This window comes from Chiloscyllium plagiosum, chromosome 3, assembly GCF_004010195.1.
Source record: "Chiloscyllium plagiosum isolate BGI_BamShark_2017 chromosome 3, ASM401019v2, whole genome shotgun sequence".
Classification (NCBI taxonomy): domain Eukaryota; kingdom Metazoa; phylum Chordata; class Chondrichthyes; order Orectolobiformes; family Hemiscylliidae; genus Chiloscyllium; species Chiloscyllium plagiosum.
This window is the reverse complement of record NC_057712.1, coordinates 56,776,778-56,795,573: the sequence shown is the minus strand read 5'-3', so window position 1 is coordinate 56,795,573 and position 18,796 is coordinate 56,776,778. Positions and strand designations below refer to the sequence as shown.

The following is an 18,796-nucleotide window of genomic DNA, read 5'->3' as shown; positions in this document are numbered from 1 at the left end:
ACCTTATAGAGGTTTACAAAATTATGAGGGGCATGGATAAGGTAAATAGGCAAAGTCTTTTTCCTGGGGCCGGGGAGTCCAGAACTAGAGGGCATAGGTTTGGGGTGAGAGGGGAAAGATATAAAAAAGACGTAAGGGGCAACTTTTTCACACAGAGGGTGGTACAGGTATGGAATGAGTAGTCAGAGGAAGTGGTGGAGGCTGGTACAATTGCAACATTTAAGAGGCATTTGGATGGGTATATGAATAGGAAGGGTTTGGAGGGATATGGGCTGGGTACTGGCAGGTGGGACTACATTGGGTTGGGATATCTGCTTGGCACGAACGGGTTGGACCAAAGGGTCTGTTTCCATGCTGTACATCTCTATGACTCTGTGATTTAACAACGTTTTTAAAACTTTCTCATTAACATCTTGTGAATCTTTAACTTTAGCATGAAGGAAGGCTTTAGAATAATAAGTTCAGGTGAAATCATTTAGACTCAAAATACTTTCTCTTCATGGATGCTACCTGACCCACAATTTCTCCAGCATTCTTGTTTTCAGTACAGATTCCAGCATTTGCAGTAATTTGCTCCTATACTAAATTTCATAATGACTCTGATCTTTCCTCTTCTCACAACCCCTGTAAGTAGCAGTTCTTTGGCTAACATGACCATCCAATTAAATTTAAATATAGTTGGTTATACCTGAACTAAACACACAACCATGCCGGTGATGGACTGGGATGGACAAAATTAAAAATCAGACAACACCTGCCTGACGAAAGAGCAGCACTCCAAAAGCTTGTACTTCCAAATAAACCTGTTGGACTATAACCTGGTATTGTGTCATTTTTAACTCAACGCACAGCAGCACACGCTCGCATTGTGATACAGGATCTCAACTTCACTCTTTAACATGTTGGTAGTGCCTGAAACACCTTCATTGGTCAGTGCCATTGAGATCCTGACTGCTGAATGTGGCTAGCGCAGAGACTGCTGAGGGAGCCAGTATTCATTGCTGAGGTGATTCGAGGTAATGCTTGCACATACTAATCTCCTACATATTGTACATTAACAACACCGGAGGAATGTGAGAGACAAGGACAAATTCCAGCACTTCTGTCTGATTCTCTCCCTTCCAATCTTAAAGAAATGACCTTCATTGCTACCAGGAACAATTGCACACACATATAAACAGATGTACTGTGAGATTCAAGCATGTTGACAACCAAATATTGTGAATCAGGGATTCGTCATTTCATTGGCATCAGGACTTTAGAAACATAAAGGGAAATTAAGGTTAAACTAATGAAACATAGCATTTACATGGACTTTAGCCCATTGAACACATCATGATTGAGGAAATCCATTGTCTGTCTCTCCCTCTCTGATGCTTCTTTCTGACAAAGACACTCAGTCCTCCAGAGTGCTTGGTCAACAGCTAGAGCTCCCCTGCTCAGTGTTGTTACTCACCATTGCCACCTTTTGCTGGAGCCCCAATTTATAGACATTCACAGAAAGTCTATCTTTGTTTGGAGAGAGGACATTTTCCACTTTTGTATCTGAATGCGCATGACCATGGTATACAGTCAGGAGAGTACTGTCCTAGGAGTATTCAACATTGACTGCTGACCCCATCAAGTATCGTAGCATCAGATCAAGCATGGGCAAGGAAACCTCCTAATGATTACTGTCCTTCTGGGCTGATGCATCAGTGCTCCGTCATGTTGAATACCACTTGGAGGAAGTACTGGGGATGGCAAGGGTGCAGGATGTGTTCTGGGTGAGAATTTCTATGTCTACCACCCAGAGTGGTTTGGCAATAGCACTACTGCCTCAGCTGTTCAGGTTGTAAAGGACATAGCTGCTGGATGTGGTCTGCAGCAAGTGGTGAAGGAACCAACAAATGGGAAAAACATACTTGACCTCATCCTAACCAATGTGCCTGGCACTGATGCGCCTGTCCATAATAGTATCTGTAAGAGTGACCAGCATACAACTCTTGTGGAGTCAAAGTCTGAATTCATATAAATAAAACCCTCCATTGTGTTAAGTGGCCCAGTCACTGTGCAAAATGAGACTGACATTGAATAGATTTAGCAACTCAAGACTGGGCATACATGAGGTGATGTGGCCATCAGTAGCAGCGGAATTGTGCTCCAACACAAGCTGCAATCTCAACCCCACATATCTCCCATTCAACCATTACCATCAAGTCCAGGGATCTACCCTGGTTCAATGAAGAGTATGAGAAGGCATGACAGGAATAGCATCAGACACACCTAAAAATGATGTAAAGCTACCAAACAGATGATAGACAGAGCCAAATGATTCTACAACCAACTGATTGGACCTCAGCTCAGCAGTCTAACCACATGAATGGTGAGGATCACTAAACAATACCCTGGAGGAGGAGGCTCCACAAATATTTCCATCCTCAGTGATGGAAAATCCCAGTACAGTACATTAGTGCAAAAGATAAGGCTGAACTGTTTGCAAAATATATCGGCCAGAAATGCCGAGTGAATAATCCATCTTGGCCTCCTCCAGAAGTTTCCAGCATTACAGTTGCCAGTCGTCAGCTAATTCAATTCACTCCCTGTGATATCAATAAATGGTTAGAGACACTGGAGATTGCAAAGACAATGGATATTAACAATATTCCAGCAATAGTGTTGAAATCTTGAGCTCTGGAACCTGAGCTGCATCCCTATCCAAGCTCTTCCAATACAGTTACAACACTGGCATCGAACTGACCATGTGGAAATTTGCCTAGGAATGTCCTGTACACAAAAAGCAGGACAAATCCAACCTGGCCAATTAATGCTCCATCAGTCTGTTCTCGCTCATCAGTAAAGTGATAGAAGACATCATCAACAGTGGCATCAAGCAACACCTGCTTCGCAGTAACCTGCTCACTGAAGCTCAGTTTGGGTTCCACCACTTGGATTTGGCCTTATTACAATCTTGATTAGATTTAGATTAGATTCCCTACAGTATGGAAACAGCCCTTCAGCCCAACAAGTCCACACCGACCCTGCAAAGAGTAACTCACCTAGATGCATTCCCCTACCCAATATTTACCCCTAACTAATGCATCTAACACTATGGGCAATTTTGCATAGCCAGTTCACCTGAACTACACATCTCTGGATTGTGGGAGGAAACCAGAGCACCCAGAGGAAACCCACGCAGACATGGGGAGAATGTGCAAACTCCACACAGACAGTCGTCCGAGGCGGATATTGAACCTGGTCCCTGGTGCTGTGAGGCTGCAGTGCTAACCACTGAGCCACCATGCTGATTAATTAGCCAATCTTCCATTGCTATTATCCCCAACACCATGAATTCTTATCGTGTTACCTTTTATCTGATATCTTATTATACCTATAGAAAATATAACAATAGTCAGATAATAACAACCATTTTATTAAACATTATTTCCCTTTCACATTCTACCAATCAATGTTCAAGGTTTGTGTAAAGATTTGTAGCTCAGTTGCCAGTGGTCGTGGTTGTGGGTATGTTCAACGAACAAACCCACAACCGCAACCATTCAATGTAGCCAGAAAAACTAACTACTCATGAACTTTTCTCTCAGAATCATCCTAATATCTCTCTGATCTGCTTGGAGGATGTTTGAAGAGGTATTATGATGATTACGAGGGCCTGGCAATTATTGGATGCCAACATTGTGGATGAGAGATGCATATAGATGGTGTCTGTGGGTCATACCCTAAGATGTTTTTGCATGTTGAGAAACGTAGAGGCTTTGATAACCAACTGCAAGCTGAAATCTGCAGGTATCTAATTTGACTTCCATATTGAGAATTCTCAGAACCTAGTTTGCTTGTGGTGGGTGGTAGGATAGGAAGCTGCATATGAATGAAATGATATATGCTGCTAATAAAGGTGATAAACAAGCAATTATCCAGCCACTGCTTTGTTACAAGATGCATTAGTTGATCCTAATGCGAGATAGAACTCACCAGGCTTCTCAATGAGTTCTTGTGCAGTTCCTGGCATAGTTCACTTTCTTTAGGCCCCCATAAGATTTCCCCTGTTGACTTTGTCTTAAAGTATTATGACTGAATCAGCTACAACTCCATAATAATGGATTCTAGCATTGTCCCCATTGACAGGTATTAGGCTAACCAGACTGTAGATTTCTGCACTTAATTCTCTTCCTTTTTTGAATAGTAGTGATACACTTATTGTTTTCCAATTCACTGGAACCTTGCCAGAATCAATCAATAATCTCGGGAATATTGGAAGATTTCAACCAATACATCCTACATATCTGCAGTAATTTCTTTTCTAAGGACGACTCAAAAAAATGGGATAAAGACACACAAGAAAAGATTAAGCCACTCACATCCGAGATTTCCTCTGGCATTTTCTTGAGTGACAGTCTCTCAAAAGTCTGTTCCCACTTGTCAGTGTGCAGACATGGCTGGCCTATGTCATAAGGCTGTCATTGACATCCTACCTAGATTGATAACATGTTGAATAAACCACCAGCATTTAATAATACCAATGCTTCAAACTCCAGTCGGTTGGTGGGACACTGCAGGTTCGTATTGTGAATTAAAATTAACCTTCTCAAGTTTAAATAGCACAAGACAAGGTAATTTCTCTCTATCTTGTTAAGTTTTTAATTAGCCTGCTAAAGACATGTTATGATAAGAATTTCGACTTTCTGGCCCAAAAGTAGGGAACATTATGTTTCAAGAATTTCTTTTTTTTCCAAAAAAAAAACAGGGACTTGAGACTTGGACTCCAAGTAACAATGCAGCACATCTCATTGGTATGAGCCCTCAAAATTTCATGAAACAAGTTAACTGTGAATTAACAATCTCAAATTTAAACACGTTTATTCAATCAGAATTCAAAGGGCTCATCTTACAACATTGTGTTGTCCTGTCTCTGAGCAAATGACTCTCAAACAGAAAGATAACAATATACATTTTTAAAATCTAAATCTCATCACTACCCAAAAGGATATGCAGTTAGTATATTGGTCCAAACATGAACAAAATAATTAAATTCCAGAGGTGAACTGAAAATGACAGCCCTTGACATCAAGGCCACACTTGACTCTGTGTGGTATCAAGAAGCCTAGCAAAGCTGGAATCAGTGGGAATCAGAGGGAAAGCTCTCTACTGATTGGAGTCATACCAGGTACATAGGAAGCTGGTTGTAGTTATTGGATATCTGCGATCTCAATTTCAGAACATCTCTGCAGGAGTTCCTCAGAATAGCGTCTCTGACCAGACCATCTTCAGTTGCTTTAACAATGACCTTCCTTTCATTACAAGGTCAGAAATGGTGATGCTCGTTTATGATTGCACAATGTTCAGCACCATTTTTATCTCTCAGCACCCCCAGTCCACAAGCCTCATTCCTGATGAAGGACCTATGTCCAAAATATTGATTCTCCTGCTCCTCGGATGCTATCTGACCGGCTGTGCTTTTCCAGCACCACACTCTCGACTCTGATCTCCAGCATCTGCAGTCCTCACTTACTCCTACCATTTTCAACTCTTCAGATACTGAAGAATTCATGTCCAAATGCAGCAAAAACTGCACAATATCGTGGCTTGAGCTGACAAGTGGTAAGTAATGTGCATATCACACAAATGTCCATCTCCAACAAGAGAGAATCTAACCATCACCCTTTACAGTCAATGGCAATATTATTGCTGAATTCCCACTATCAATACTTGAGGGTACAACTGCCTAGAAACCTAACTGGACTCACCATATAAATACAAAGGCTAGAAGAGCAGTTCAGAGCCTAGGAATGCCGCTGTGATTAACTCACCCCCTAACTCCCCAAAGCCTGCCTACCACCTACAAGGAATAAGTCAGGAGTAGGAGAAATATTCTTTAATTGCCTGGATGAATGCAGCTTTAACAACACTCAGTAAGCTTGACACCATCCAGTTGAAAAAAGCCCACTTGATTGGCACCACATTCACACACTACTTCCAGCACCCAGTAACTGTGGCATGTACTATCTAAATGTTACAGAAATTTATCAAAGATCCTTAGACAATACCTTCAAAACCCACAATACTCCCATCTAGATGGCAGCAGATCCATAGGCAAGTTCTCCCCTAAGCCACTCACCAGTCTAACTTGAAAATATACAGATATTGCCATTTCGTCAGTGCTGCTGGGACAAAATCATAGAAGTCCCTCCTTAACAGCATTTTGGGTCTATCCACAGCATATGGACTGCAGTGATTCAAGAAGGCAGCTCATCACCATATATTCCAAGACAACTGGGGATGGGCAATAAATGCTGGTTGAATTTGGGACATCAAGATCACAGAAGGGATTAAACAAAAACATGCTTCATTCTTTACTGCATTCCCTATGCAAACTTTTGTGCCAGGCTATGTACATTACAGCAACCCACCAACAGACACATTCTTTCGACTCACCAATCATAACAATCGGAAGCAACAAAAAACGAATATTATAATTTTAGAATCTTGGTGACTGCAGGACAAGCTCAAATTCTTTTCAAGTATCATTTTCAGAACTCTCTATCTGCTGATGAAACTCCCAAATCCAAGCAATTTCACATCACCAACATAACTGGCATGAGAGGTGCAAAACGAAGCAGAATCAGGTTACTTTTACTTCTATTTTAACAGCATTATTGTGCTGAAGTGCCAGCACCATACCAAAATTGTAATCTCAACATGTACGTAATCAGAGGAAAATGTTGACATCCTCTTGAGCGCTACATGGCCTGTGCTTTTTAACTCAAAGGCTGCATTAACGAGCAACTGAAAGAGCGTACAAATTAAATTGCTTCTCCAAGAAAACAATACATGTTCTTATCTACTGACCTCTGAAGTGTTTCCATTTTCTTGAGCATACATTGAATTTACTTAATGGCACGTTTCAAGCTACATACATCTTCGACAGAACAAAATGTTTTTCCTTTGTTGTTAATGACACTGAAATGTTCTGTTCTTTGGAGTTCCCCGTGTAACTGAACTTCTTTGCTGGACTAGAAATGAAACAAACAACTTTCATTTCCTTTAGCACACATGTTAGTTATGTCTTGAGTCATTCTTCCGCTTTAACTGATTGTATTTCTGTTGAATTCTGCCACTGCTACATTAGCATGGAATTTTTATTTTGTAGGTTTGTGGCTATGTCTAATTTTTGCATTTTAGTTTTTATATTTTTAAGACAATACTTGTAGACCTCTCAGCCGATATAGCTTACAATGAATGCCACTGTATTTTACAATTGGTCAGGTCAGCAAAAACTCCTTATATTCCACGGTCCACAAAATATCAATATGACACTGGTATATTTGAAAATGATTGCTCCACACATAGATTTTGTTTTTCTTCTCGCCTTACCATCCTTTTCTTCTTCTTAATTTGTCACCTTGTTAGGGACCAGGCCAGATCCCCTCAAATATTTTAAGAAGGTAGCCTAGACCCTAACTTTTTCTTATTTTAAGGGTAGAAGTGAAGTGGGTATTCCAGGTGTGATAACTGGTCAAATCAATTGGCTTTAAGCAAAACACAATTTATTTGAACACTACAATTAAAACATGAACAAAGGAAGGCGGTATTTAGAATTACTTAACTTGTAGAAAACTTAACCAAACACTCGATACAGTAGCTTAACTAACTGTTCCAATATAGTAACATCCCATAAACACACCCCTTGGCAAAAAGGTAAATTCAAACACAAATTCTTACAGGCAGGAGGGAACACACCAGAGTGATTTCAGGGAAAATCAGTCAGGAATTTTTTACTGAAGCTTGCAACACTTCTGAGCTCCAAAATCTGGTGACTGCTACGCCTAAAACAAACTAAAAGAACCTGAACTGGGAGAACTGGCCACTCCCCTTTCATTGGTAAACTAGACACTTTGGCACCTCTACCTTTACAACCTCTCTTTAAAATAAAACCAAGAAGAAAGTAACCTTTTTAAAGTGACAGCATCATCACACCTTGCCCCTTAGAACAAAATGAATCATCAATATACAAAGATGGCTTAATTTTAAATCTTTTAGTCTTACTCCAACACATATATGTTACATTCACTCTAGGCATGCAACCATTCACTACTACATTCTATTTCTATCCGTTTACTCCTGCCACTGAACACTTCCAAGCTTTCTTCATCCAAGTCTCGACAACATGTTGGCAATTACATTTTCTCATCCTGCCACATGTATAATTTTCAAATTGAATGGTTGCACTAATAAGCTCCATCTAAACAGTCTGGAATTTTTGTCCTTAAATTTCTCTCAAAACTTTAATGGGTTCTGATCAGTGTATTCAATTGTCTCAGATACATTACTGGTAATATAAATGTTGAAACGTTGTAACACCATCACTCAATTTAAAGTCTCCTTCTCAATTGTGGTATATTAATATTGATAAATATCTAGTTTTCTGGAGAAATATCCAACAGGTTGTTCTATCTTCTCGTCATGTTATAAAAGTACAACACCGACATCAATAGCAAATTGGTTTTGCGTAATTAGGTGAGACTAAAACTGGGGCAGTGGTTAACACAGCTTTCTGGCTGTCGAATGACTTCTGACATTCCTCTGTCCACAGAAATTTTCCGCACTTCTTCAATAAGTCAGTGAGTGGAGCAACCATATTGCTAAAATCCTGCATGAATTCCTGATAAAATCCATTCAATCCCAGAAATCATTATACTGCTCTCTTCATCGATGGTATGGGAAACTCCCCAATAATCTTTATTTTCACATTTCATGGGGGCACCTGTCCATGTCCAACAACCTTGCCCAGAAACATGACTTGGGCTTTGGCAATTCACTCTTAGCCAGGTTTATCACCAAGCCCGCTTCCCGAAGTCCATTCAATAATTCACATAAACGCTGCAAATGTGACTAAGCATCACCAGGTCATTGAAGAATACTATTTGACAATCCAGAAATGACTTTTTTGTTAGTGTTTGGAAGTGGCTAGCACATTTTTCATACCAAATGGCAAGGCACTAAACTGATACAATTCATTCAGTGTTACAAAAGCTGAAACTGTCTTCACTCTTTCTTTTAAAGATACCTGCCAGTATTCTCTGAGTACGTCCAACTTTGGAAATATCCAACAGTTATCCAGCTTAGGAAATATCCAACGCTTGTCCCACCTTCCCAATACAGTCTTCCAAACGTGGAATCGGATATCATTCAGACTTTGTAACTACATTGACTTGCAAAAGTTGACACATAATCATTGGGTTCCATCTGGTTTTGGCACCATGACTGTGGCTGAGTTCCAGTCGCTGCAACTCACTTCGATTATGTTGTCATGGAGTATGCATTCAATCTCTTTTTGAGCCTGTGCCAACTTTGGAGGGTTAAGTCTACAACGATGTTGCTTAATTGGGACAGAGTTTCCTATATCTACATCATGCATTATTAGAACATAGAACATAGAAAATACAGCGCAGTACAGGCCCTTTGGCCCTCGATGTTGCGCCGATCCAAGCCCACCTAACCTACACCAGCCCACTATCCTCCATATGCCTATCCAATGCCTGTTTACATGCCCATAAAGAGGGGGAGTCCACCACTGCTACTGGCAGGGCATTCCATGAACTCACGACTCGCTGAGTAAAGAATCTACCCCTCACATCTGTCCTATACCTCCCACTCCTTAATTTAAAGCTATGCCCCCTCGTAATAGCTGACTCCATACATGGAAAAAGGTTCTCATGGTCAACCCTATCTAAACCCCTAATTAGTACCCCCCTAGATTAGTACTTCCCAACTTATTCCCACATACTTCTCCATGTGATAGTAATAATTCTTCCAGGTCATTTCGATTTTCCTCTGGAAGGTAATTCAATAATTTATCCCAATTTTTAAGAATTTCTTCATTGTCCAATCTAATTTGTGGAATGTCCAATTCAGAATCCCCTGAATTTGGTTCTTCTGTGTTGTAACAGTAACAAATTCCCCTTTGCTTTCCTTCCCTATCAAAATATCTTTTGAGTATAGTCACATGAAATACTCTGTGAGATTTCTTTCTATCTGGAGTTCTTATTAAATAGATCACCTCACTCAATCTCCTTTCGATTTGATAAGGTCCACTAAACCTTGCTTTTAAAGGTTCACTGGAAGTAACATGAGCACTTTATCTCCATGAGGAAAAATGGCGAGTTTTTGATTTCTTCTCTCCTTCTCTCCTGCTGTGATCTGTTTATATGCTGTCTGACCAACTTCCCCTCTCTATTTAATTAGTGCCTAAAATTTGACACATAGTCCGAACTTGTGGTTTCTGGCTTCTGACTCACTCATTTTTCCTTAATTAATTTCAGTTGTCCTCTCATCTCATGCCCAAAAAAGCATGATGCTGGAAAAGCTCAGCCGCTCAGGCAGCTTCCGAGGAGCAGGAAAATTGATGTTTTGAGCATATGCTTTTCGTCAGGAATTTGGGGGACGGGGTGGCCCCAAAAGGACTGAGAGATAAATGGAAGGGGCGTGGAGCTGGGGAGAATGGGGAGAAGATAGCTGGGAATGTAATAGGTAGATGAAAGTGAGAGGTGATGGTAATAGGTCAGAGTGGGAGGGTAGAGTGGATAGGTGGGAAGGAAGATAGACAGGTAGGACAATTCAAGAGGGTGGTGCCAAGTTGGAAGGTTGGACTTGGCATAAGGTGGGGGGAGGGGAGATGAAGAAACTGGTGAAATTGACATTGATCCTGTGAAGGGTCCCAAGGCAGAGGTGTTCTTCCTGCCTCTATTCCTGATGAAGGGCTTTTGCCCAAAACATTGATTTTCCTGCTCCTCGGATGCTGCCTGACCTGCTGTGCTTTTCCAGCACCACTCTGATCTAAACTCTGGTCTCCAGCATCTGCAGTCCTCACTTTTGCTGAGGTGTTCTTCCTCCAGGTGTTGGGTGGCTAGAATTTGGTGGTGGAGGAGGCCCAGGACTTGCATGTGTTTGGTGGGGTTGAAGTGTTCGGCTACAGGACAATGGGGTTGTTTGGTCTATGTCCGAGAGATGTTCTCTGAAACATTCTGCAAGTTGGCGTCCCGTCTCCCTAATGTAGAGGAGACCACATCAAGAACACCAGACACAGTAGATCTAATGTGTCGAGGTGCAGGAAAATCTCTTTCTCATGTGGAAGGATACTTTGGGGCTTTGGAAGTAAGGGTGCAGGTTTAACACCTCTTAGCTCATACCCAAACACTAACTCAAATGGACTGAATTTGGTCAATTCATTTGGTGTATCCCTAATGACAAAAAGTGCAAATGGAATTCCTTTATCCCAATCGTCTGGATGGTCTTGACTATAAGCCCTTAACATGGTCTTTAAAGTTTGATGCCACCTTTCTAGTGCTCCTTGTAATTCCGAATGGTATGCAGTAGGTTTGAATTGTTTCATTCCTAAGCCATCCATAACTTCCCTGAATAATTTTGATATAAAATTTGACCCTTGGTCTGATTGTATCTTGGTGGATAGTCCGTATCTAGTGAAAAATTTGAGTAGCACTTCTACAATCATTTTAGCTGTGTTATTGTATAATGGAATGGCCTCTGGAAATCTAGTGGACACATGCATTATTGCTAACAGATACTTCTTCCCACTTTTTGTTATAGGTAGGGGTTCTACGCAATTAATTAAAACCCTTGTAAAAGGTTCCTTAAATGCAGGAATGGGTATTAAAGGTGCTGGTTTTATTAGTGCCTGCGGTTTCCAATTACCTGACATGAATGATATGTCTGGCAAAAGTCAGCTACAGCTTTATGCAGTTCAGGCCAGTAAAAATGTTTTTATATTTTAGCTTGAGTTTTTCTTACCTCTAAATGACCTCCCACTGGTAATTCATGTGCTACCTGCAACACCTCTTTTCTGTAACCCACTGGTAATACAACTTGATGAACTGTTCCCCATTTCTCATCCTTCTGAATATGTGATGGCCTCCATTTCCTCATCAATGCATCATTTTTAAGATAGTAGCATTTGGGAATACAATCAAATTCTTCTTCTGTGTATGGTTTTCGATACAATTGCTTCAGTTTCTCATCCTTCTGTTGCAGCTCAGTTAACTTCTTGGAACTAAAAATATCTACTTTGTCCTCCAACTGTCCTTGGTTGTTCTTAACCATTCAATCAAACATGGTCTCTGATGATTCTACTTCAAATTTCTCATCTGTATTCTTTGATTTTTCCTCCTACTTCAACTGATGCCTTTGAGACCTTGTTATCACACAGTCAGGAAAAATCCTAGGATATACTTCCCGTAATACTTCAGTTGCCTCCTTCTCCATTGGCTTTTGTTACGACATGGGGAAAGCCCCTCTGTTAATTTAAACCGGATGCACAAAGAAGCTCACCTCACATTGTAATCTGTTAAATTTTGAGAGGCAAAGAACTCTCCCAGATTTCACTATTTAAAGCAAAAATTAAGTCTAATAGAGAACATTAAAACACAAACTATTTACAACTCCTTTCTCTTAAACCTATCCTTTACCTCCCACTCTACAATAGTGGTCCAATAAAGTAAAACCCCGATTAAGAATTACAAAAAAAAGAAACCACTTTTCAAAACCAGTCTGCTTTGTCAATTCTTCTTTATAGATTTTTCTCTGTATTTTCCTGAGTCGTGTTTCTTTGATCTTCTGCTGCACAACATTTCTTATGGACAGGTCCCTTTTAGAGAGCTATTCAGCAGTCTGTACTTGTTGGTGCCCTTTGCTATTCTCCCCCTAACTATTCAAAATGTCCAGTTTTATACCCCAAAACATCAGAACATCGATGTCATCCCAAACAGTAAAATTCAATTTTGATTGGATTTTGGTATCTGGTTTATAATTTAAACTGATTGGCCAGATTTGAATTTGTTTTGTTCCATGGCAACACAACTCCAGCTATCTGTTTCAACCAAATGTTACATTTTTAGATTGTTCAGCACACTCTGTGCTTTCAGTCAGTCCTTGACAGCTTCCTCTCTCTCTTAAGGTACAGTACACACCTACACCTTCATAACACTTTTCAACCACGGTTAGTAGCACTCCTATCTGTGATCCAGCTATATCCAGGTATATTTGGGCAGCACAGTGGCTCAGTGGTTAGCACTGCTGCTTCACAATGCCAGGGACCCAGGTTTGATTCCAGCCTTGGGCGACTGTCTGTGTGGAGTTTACACATTCTCCCCCTGTCTGTGTGGGTATGCTCTGCTTTCCTACCACAGTTTAAAGATGTGCAGGTTAGGTGAATTGTCTGTGCTAAATTGTCCATAGTGTTCAGGATGTGTAAATTAGGTGCATTAGTCATGAGTAAATAGAGGATAGAAGAATAGATCTGGGTCAGTTAATCTTTGGAGGGCCAGTATGGACCTGTTGGGCTGAAGGGCCTGTTTTCACACTGTAGGGGATTCTATTCTATTAGAATGTCATTATCAAGGACAAATTGTGTTCCTGGAGCTGAGAGTTTCTCAAGGATTTCTACTACCACTTCTTCAATTTTCACTGGACACTTCGACCTCACTTTGCATAATGAAGCACTTCTCGTTCACTGTGAATTCCACATACTAGCACTTTTTTTGGCAATAGTCCTTCTAAGTCACATATCTCCTCATCTATCAACATCAAAAATTGACTTGATCTCTTGATAACTTCTTTATCAGGTTCTTCTGGCCTATGCAAATGAAATTTACCTTCGCACGTAAATGTGTTAAGAAGATCTGACACGTTTTTCTCAACTAACCAGGTTGTACATTTTGGTGCAGCTTTTTAGCCTCCTTTACCGCTTCAACAAAATTCACTGGCTTATCCTGTTTTCCTATATCCGTCTTCCCAGTGTTTTTTTTTAACCACCAATGCTGTGACTTCATGTGGCCTACTTTACTGCAGTGAAAATGCCTGAGCCTTTTAACTTCTCTTCCTCTTCATGGGTTTCCTTTTTACCCTGTGGTAAGCTATTTTTATTATCTTCAATGAGATCCACTTTTCCCTTACCATCTAAGGATTTTTCTTTTCACTAATTTCTAACCCTCACAGATTGATATTGATGTTGGAAGCCACTTCATTTGTTTAGCCACTTGCTCAAATGAGATGAAAAAGGCTTTTACATTTTCTCATCAAACTTAGGCAATGCTTGAATATATTTAAACAGATTCCCACCAGACCTTTGGCTACGATAGGCTTGCTCATCATCACTATCCTCCTCAATAAGCCTACCTTCTTCCTTCACTTCTATCCCTTTACGCCAACTCTCCTGTCTATTGTCAACTTCTGAAGTTCAAGCTCTCTTTCTTTCTCAGTTTCTTGTATTAGGGCTTTCCTCTTCTTTTCTTTTGCCTCAGATTTTAACCACAAATCAAACTGTTTCAGTTCCCTATCACGTTCAAGCTGCTTCATCTACAATTGAATTCTAACCATTTCCAAAGATTCTAATTGTATTTCTAGCAAATTTAAATGTCAGCAATTACTGTGATTACCTCTTCTTTCCTCATAGGCGAAGGCAACCCCAACTCCAGCTTGTCTGCCAATTCCAGCAGCCTTGCCTTGCTCACCTTTCGTAAAATACCCAAAGTCACTTCCGTAACTTAGTGACTGAAAGAGCCATTACTACACAAAGCACTGTTCAAACCAATTGAATTTGACAACCAAAACAAAAGACACAAACAGATACTCCTTGCCACCTTTGAGTCCAACAACCGTAAACGCAAATTGGAATTATAGAATCATCCCAGGTGATGCCCCCATTCTGTTATGGACCAGGCCAGACCCCCTCAAAAAAATTTAAGAACATAATACATCGAACATTACAGCACATTACAGGCCCTTGATGTTGCGCCAATATGTGAAACCAATTTGAAGTCCATCTAATCTGCACTATTCCATTTTCGTCCATATGTCTATCCAATAACCATTTAAATGTGCTTAAAGTTGGCGAGTCTACTACTGTTGCATGCAGTGCGTTCCACGCCTCTACTACTCTCTGAGTAAGGAAACTCTGACATCTGTCGTATATCTATCACCCCCTCAGTTTAAAGCTATGCCCCTCATGCGAACCATCATCATCCGAGACAAAGGCTCTCACTGTCCACCATATCTAACCCTCTGATGTGTCTTAATTAAGTCACCTCTCAACCTTCTTTTCTCCAATGAAAACAGTCTCAAGTCCCTCAGCCTTTCCTCGTAAGACCTTCCTTCCATACCAGGCAACATCTTAGTAAATCTCCTCTGAACCCTTTCCAAAGCTTCCACATCCTTCCTATAATGCAGTGACCAGAACTGTACACAATACTCCAAGTGCGGCCGCACCAGAGTTTTGTACAGCTGCAGCATGAAAAGAAGGTAGCCTGGACCCTAACTTTTTCTTATTTTAAAGTGTGATACAACTGGTCAAACCACTTGGCTTTAAACAAAACATACCAGCATTTTCTCTTTTGGTTTCAGATTGCAGCATCCACAGTAATTTGCTTTTATATAGGGTGTAAATCAATGTGTATATTGATGGAGTTCTGGTTAGAATGCCATGCCTCTAAGAATTCTCATGCATGTCTTTTCTTTTGCCTGTCCTAGGATGTGTGTATTGTCCTAGTCAAAATGGTGTCCTTCTTTGTCTATATGTATAGAATCTCTAGGACGCATGACTGTTATTTTTTTAAAAACTGACGATCTTAAAAAGGCCAAATGCACTACTTGCAGATACCAACACTTACCAGCAGGTGGTGATAGACCTAACTCCACAGCTATTAAACAGAATTTCATCCTGTTAACAGCACTTAAAAAATCAGGGGAATTAAACAAGGCAGACTTCCAAAACATGAAACCAGATGGATCCAACGCACCATGCTTCTATGGATGACCAAAAATGCACAAACCAGAGGCCCTTCTCAGACCCATAATCTCCCTACTGGTACACCAACATACAGACTAGACAAAGAACTCCACCAAAAACTAAAACAACTGATTGAAGATTCATGCCGCTTCATTCACTCCACCCAAGAATTCCTGAACACCATCATAGACACCAAGATAGAAGAGGACGAAGTAATGGTCTCCTTTGATGTTACAGCCATTTTCACATCAATTAACATCAATCCGGCCAAAAAAACACTGGCATCACTACTAGGAAAACCAAGACCACAAACACCAGACAGCACCAACGTCATCAGCAAAGATAACATTCTCATGCTAGTGGACCTGTGCCTCAACATCCACTTTACAATCAATAACAAAACCTACAAACAAGTCAACGGAACACCGATGAGATCACTAATATCAGGGCTAATGGCGGAAGTAATAATGCAGAGACTTAAACAAGCTGCCCTCCCATCTATCCAGCCCAAACTTTGGGTCCACTACGTAGATAACACCTTTGTCATCACAAAATGGAACAAATTAGAGGAAACATACAACACCATCAATAATATCTTGACAAGCATAAAATTCACAAAAGAGGAGAACAACAACGGACTCCCATTCCTAAATGTGACAGTTGAACATATAGTTAACAGAGAGCTTCAAACCAGTGTCTACAGAAAAACAACAATCGCTGACCAAATATTTAACTACAGAAGCAATCATCCCAACACCCACAAATGGAGCTGCATCAAAACATTATTTCAATGAGCTACATCACACTGCAGCACTCAAGAACTACAAAAAGCAGAAGAAAAATATCAACACAATGTTTTCAAGATAAACGGGTACCCAATAAACACAATCCACCAAACGAGCCCAAACAAGCAGACACAAAGCAACCAAATTACATCAAAGACATCTCAGAAATGACTTCCAGACTACTCAGATCCCTTGGCATCATGGTAGCCCACAAACCTACCAACACACTGAAACAGCGACTAATGAATTTAAAGGATCCAAAAGATACCACCAGCAAAACTAATGTCATTTACAAGATACCATGAAAGAACTTGCTATCGGCAGACATGAACACCAACTGGCCACCAAAAGACATGACCTACTATCACTAGTTTCTATACATACAGACAAAGAAGGACACCACTTTGACTGGGACAACATATACATCCTAGGACAGGCGAAACAAAGACACGCATGAGAATTCTTAGAGGTATGACATTCTAACCAGAATTCCATCAATAAACACATCGATTTAGACCCTATCTACCTTCCCTTGAAAAAAAGAACCAGAAATAATATCACCAAGACCTGTAAATAGAGCGGAGAGACATACCACCAGCGCTTCATCAGAGACTCTCATTGATGATGTTACCTAGGATGGTGATGAAATGTCTGAAAACAAACCTTGAAGTGAGCTAACTTACATACTTAGTTAAGTTATTCCAAATTCCGCTTTCTTTTGTTTGTGTTTTTTGAAAACTTAACTGAATACTCGATACGAACTTAACTAATTCACTGTTCCAATATAGTAACATCCCATAAATACACCCCTTGGCAAAAACATAAATTCAAATAGATTGTTACAGGCAAGAGGGAACAACATCCAGAGAGATTTTAGGAAAAGTCAGTCAGGAATTCTTTACTGAAGGTTGCAACACTCCAGGTCTCCAACATCTGGTGATTGCTACAGATAAAACAAACTAGAAAATATCTGATCTGGGAGAACTGGCCATTCTCTTTCCATCTTAAGCTAGACTCTTCACCCCTGCCTTTATGACCTCTCTTCAAAAAAAACTAAGGACAAAATAACCTTCTTAAAGTGACGGCATTGTCACAACTCCCATATCGCTTCTGGTCTTTCTTTTCTGACCTTCATTGCATTTTCTTCCCAACTTGTCATCCTTCCATTCTCACTTTTCCCTTTTTGACTCACTTCCTCTCTACTTTGTCATCCCTCTATCACCTGTTTTCCCTTATTTCTTATCCTTGATCCACTGACAGAGTCCTTTCATCTTCCTAATTTTTCTCACCTTCTTGACCATTTATTTTCCTGTTCCTTGTCATCTCTTTGAAATCTGTTTTTTCTCTACTCTTGCAAATGTCTTTCTAATGGCATCATTGGACTGGATTTCATATCGGCGCAAGGATTCTTCTAATGAGGTCAAAAGTAGAGAGGGGAATGCAAAGCCTGTTTTGACAATGCCCAGAACTTGAGAGCTCAGGGCACCAAGAACTGCCAACCAATCAGAGAGTGGTTCCACTTCTGGGGCTTCATCTGGCAGCAGAGGATATATTGGTGAGCACGTACCTTCACATCCTTCACAATAGGAGGTGTCTTAGTGAGGGCAGGTCATTTTCAAGGGATCCTTGAAAGCAGAGGTTAAAAGTGCCAAGCACAGGCATTTGGCAGTATTAGAGTCATAGAGTCACAGAGACGTACAGCATGGAAGCAGACCCTTCGGTCCAATCCCTCCATACCGACCAAATATCCCAACCCAATCTAGTCCCATCTGCCAGCACCCGGCCCATATCCCTCCAAACCCTTCCTATTCATATACCCATCCAAATGCCTCCTCAATGTTGCAATTGTACCAGCTCCACCACTTCCTCTAGCAGCTCATTCCATACCCTCTGTGTGAAAAAGTTGCTCCTTAGATCTCTTTTATATCTTCCTCTCTCACCCTAAACCTATGCCCTCTAGTTCTGCATTCCCTGACCCCATGCAGCTATGAACCTGCACTCCAAGGTCTCTTGGTTCAGCAACACTCCCTAGGACCTTACCATTGTGTATAAGTCCTGCTAAGATTTGCTTTCCCAAAATGCAGCACCTCGCATTTATCTGAATTAAACTCCATCTGCCACTTCTCAGCCCATTAGCCCATCTGGTCAAGATCCTGTTGTAATCTGAGGTAACTTTCTTCACTGTCCACTACACCTCCAATTTTGGTGTCATCTG

The 18,796-nt window shown here is 40.6% G+C and overlaps 1 protein-coding gene across 1 annotated transcript in view; it reads right to left on the bottom strand.

Moving 5' to 3' along the window:
- ccm2 (CCM2 scaffold protein) overlaps positions 1-6,959 on the bottom strand; it is a 147,773-nt gene extending 140,814 nt beyond the window's left edge. Inside the window, exon 1 of the mRNA XM_043682484.1 lies at positions 6,847-6,959. Within this exon, the coding sequence (XP_043538419.1) occupies positions 6,847-6,879 (33 nt within the window). The 5' untranslated portion in view covers positions 6,880-6,959. The remainder of the gene's footprint in view (positions 1-6,846) is intronic.
- Between the last annotated feature and the right edge of the window lie 11,837 nt (positions 6,960-18,796).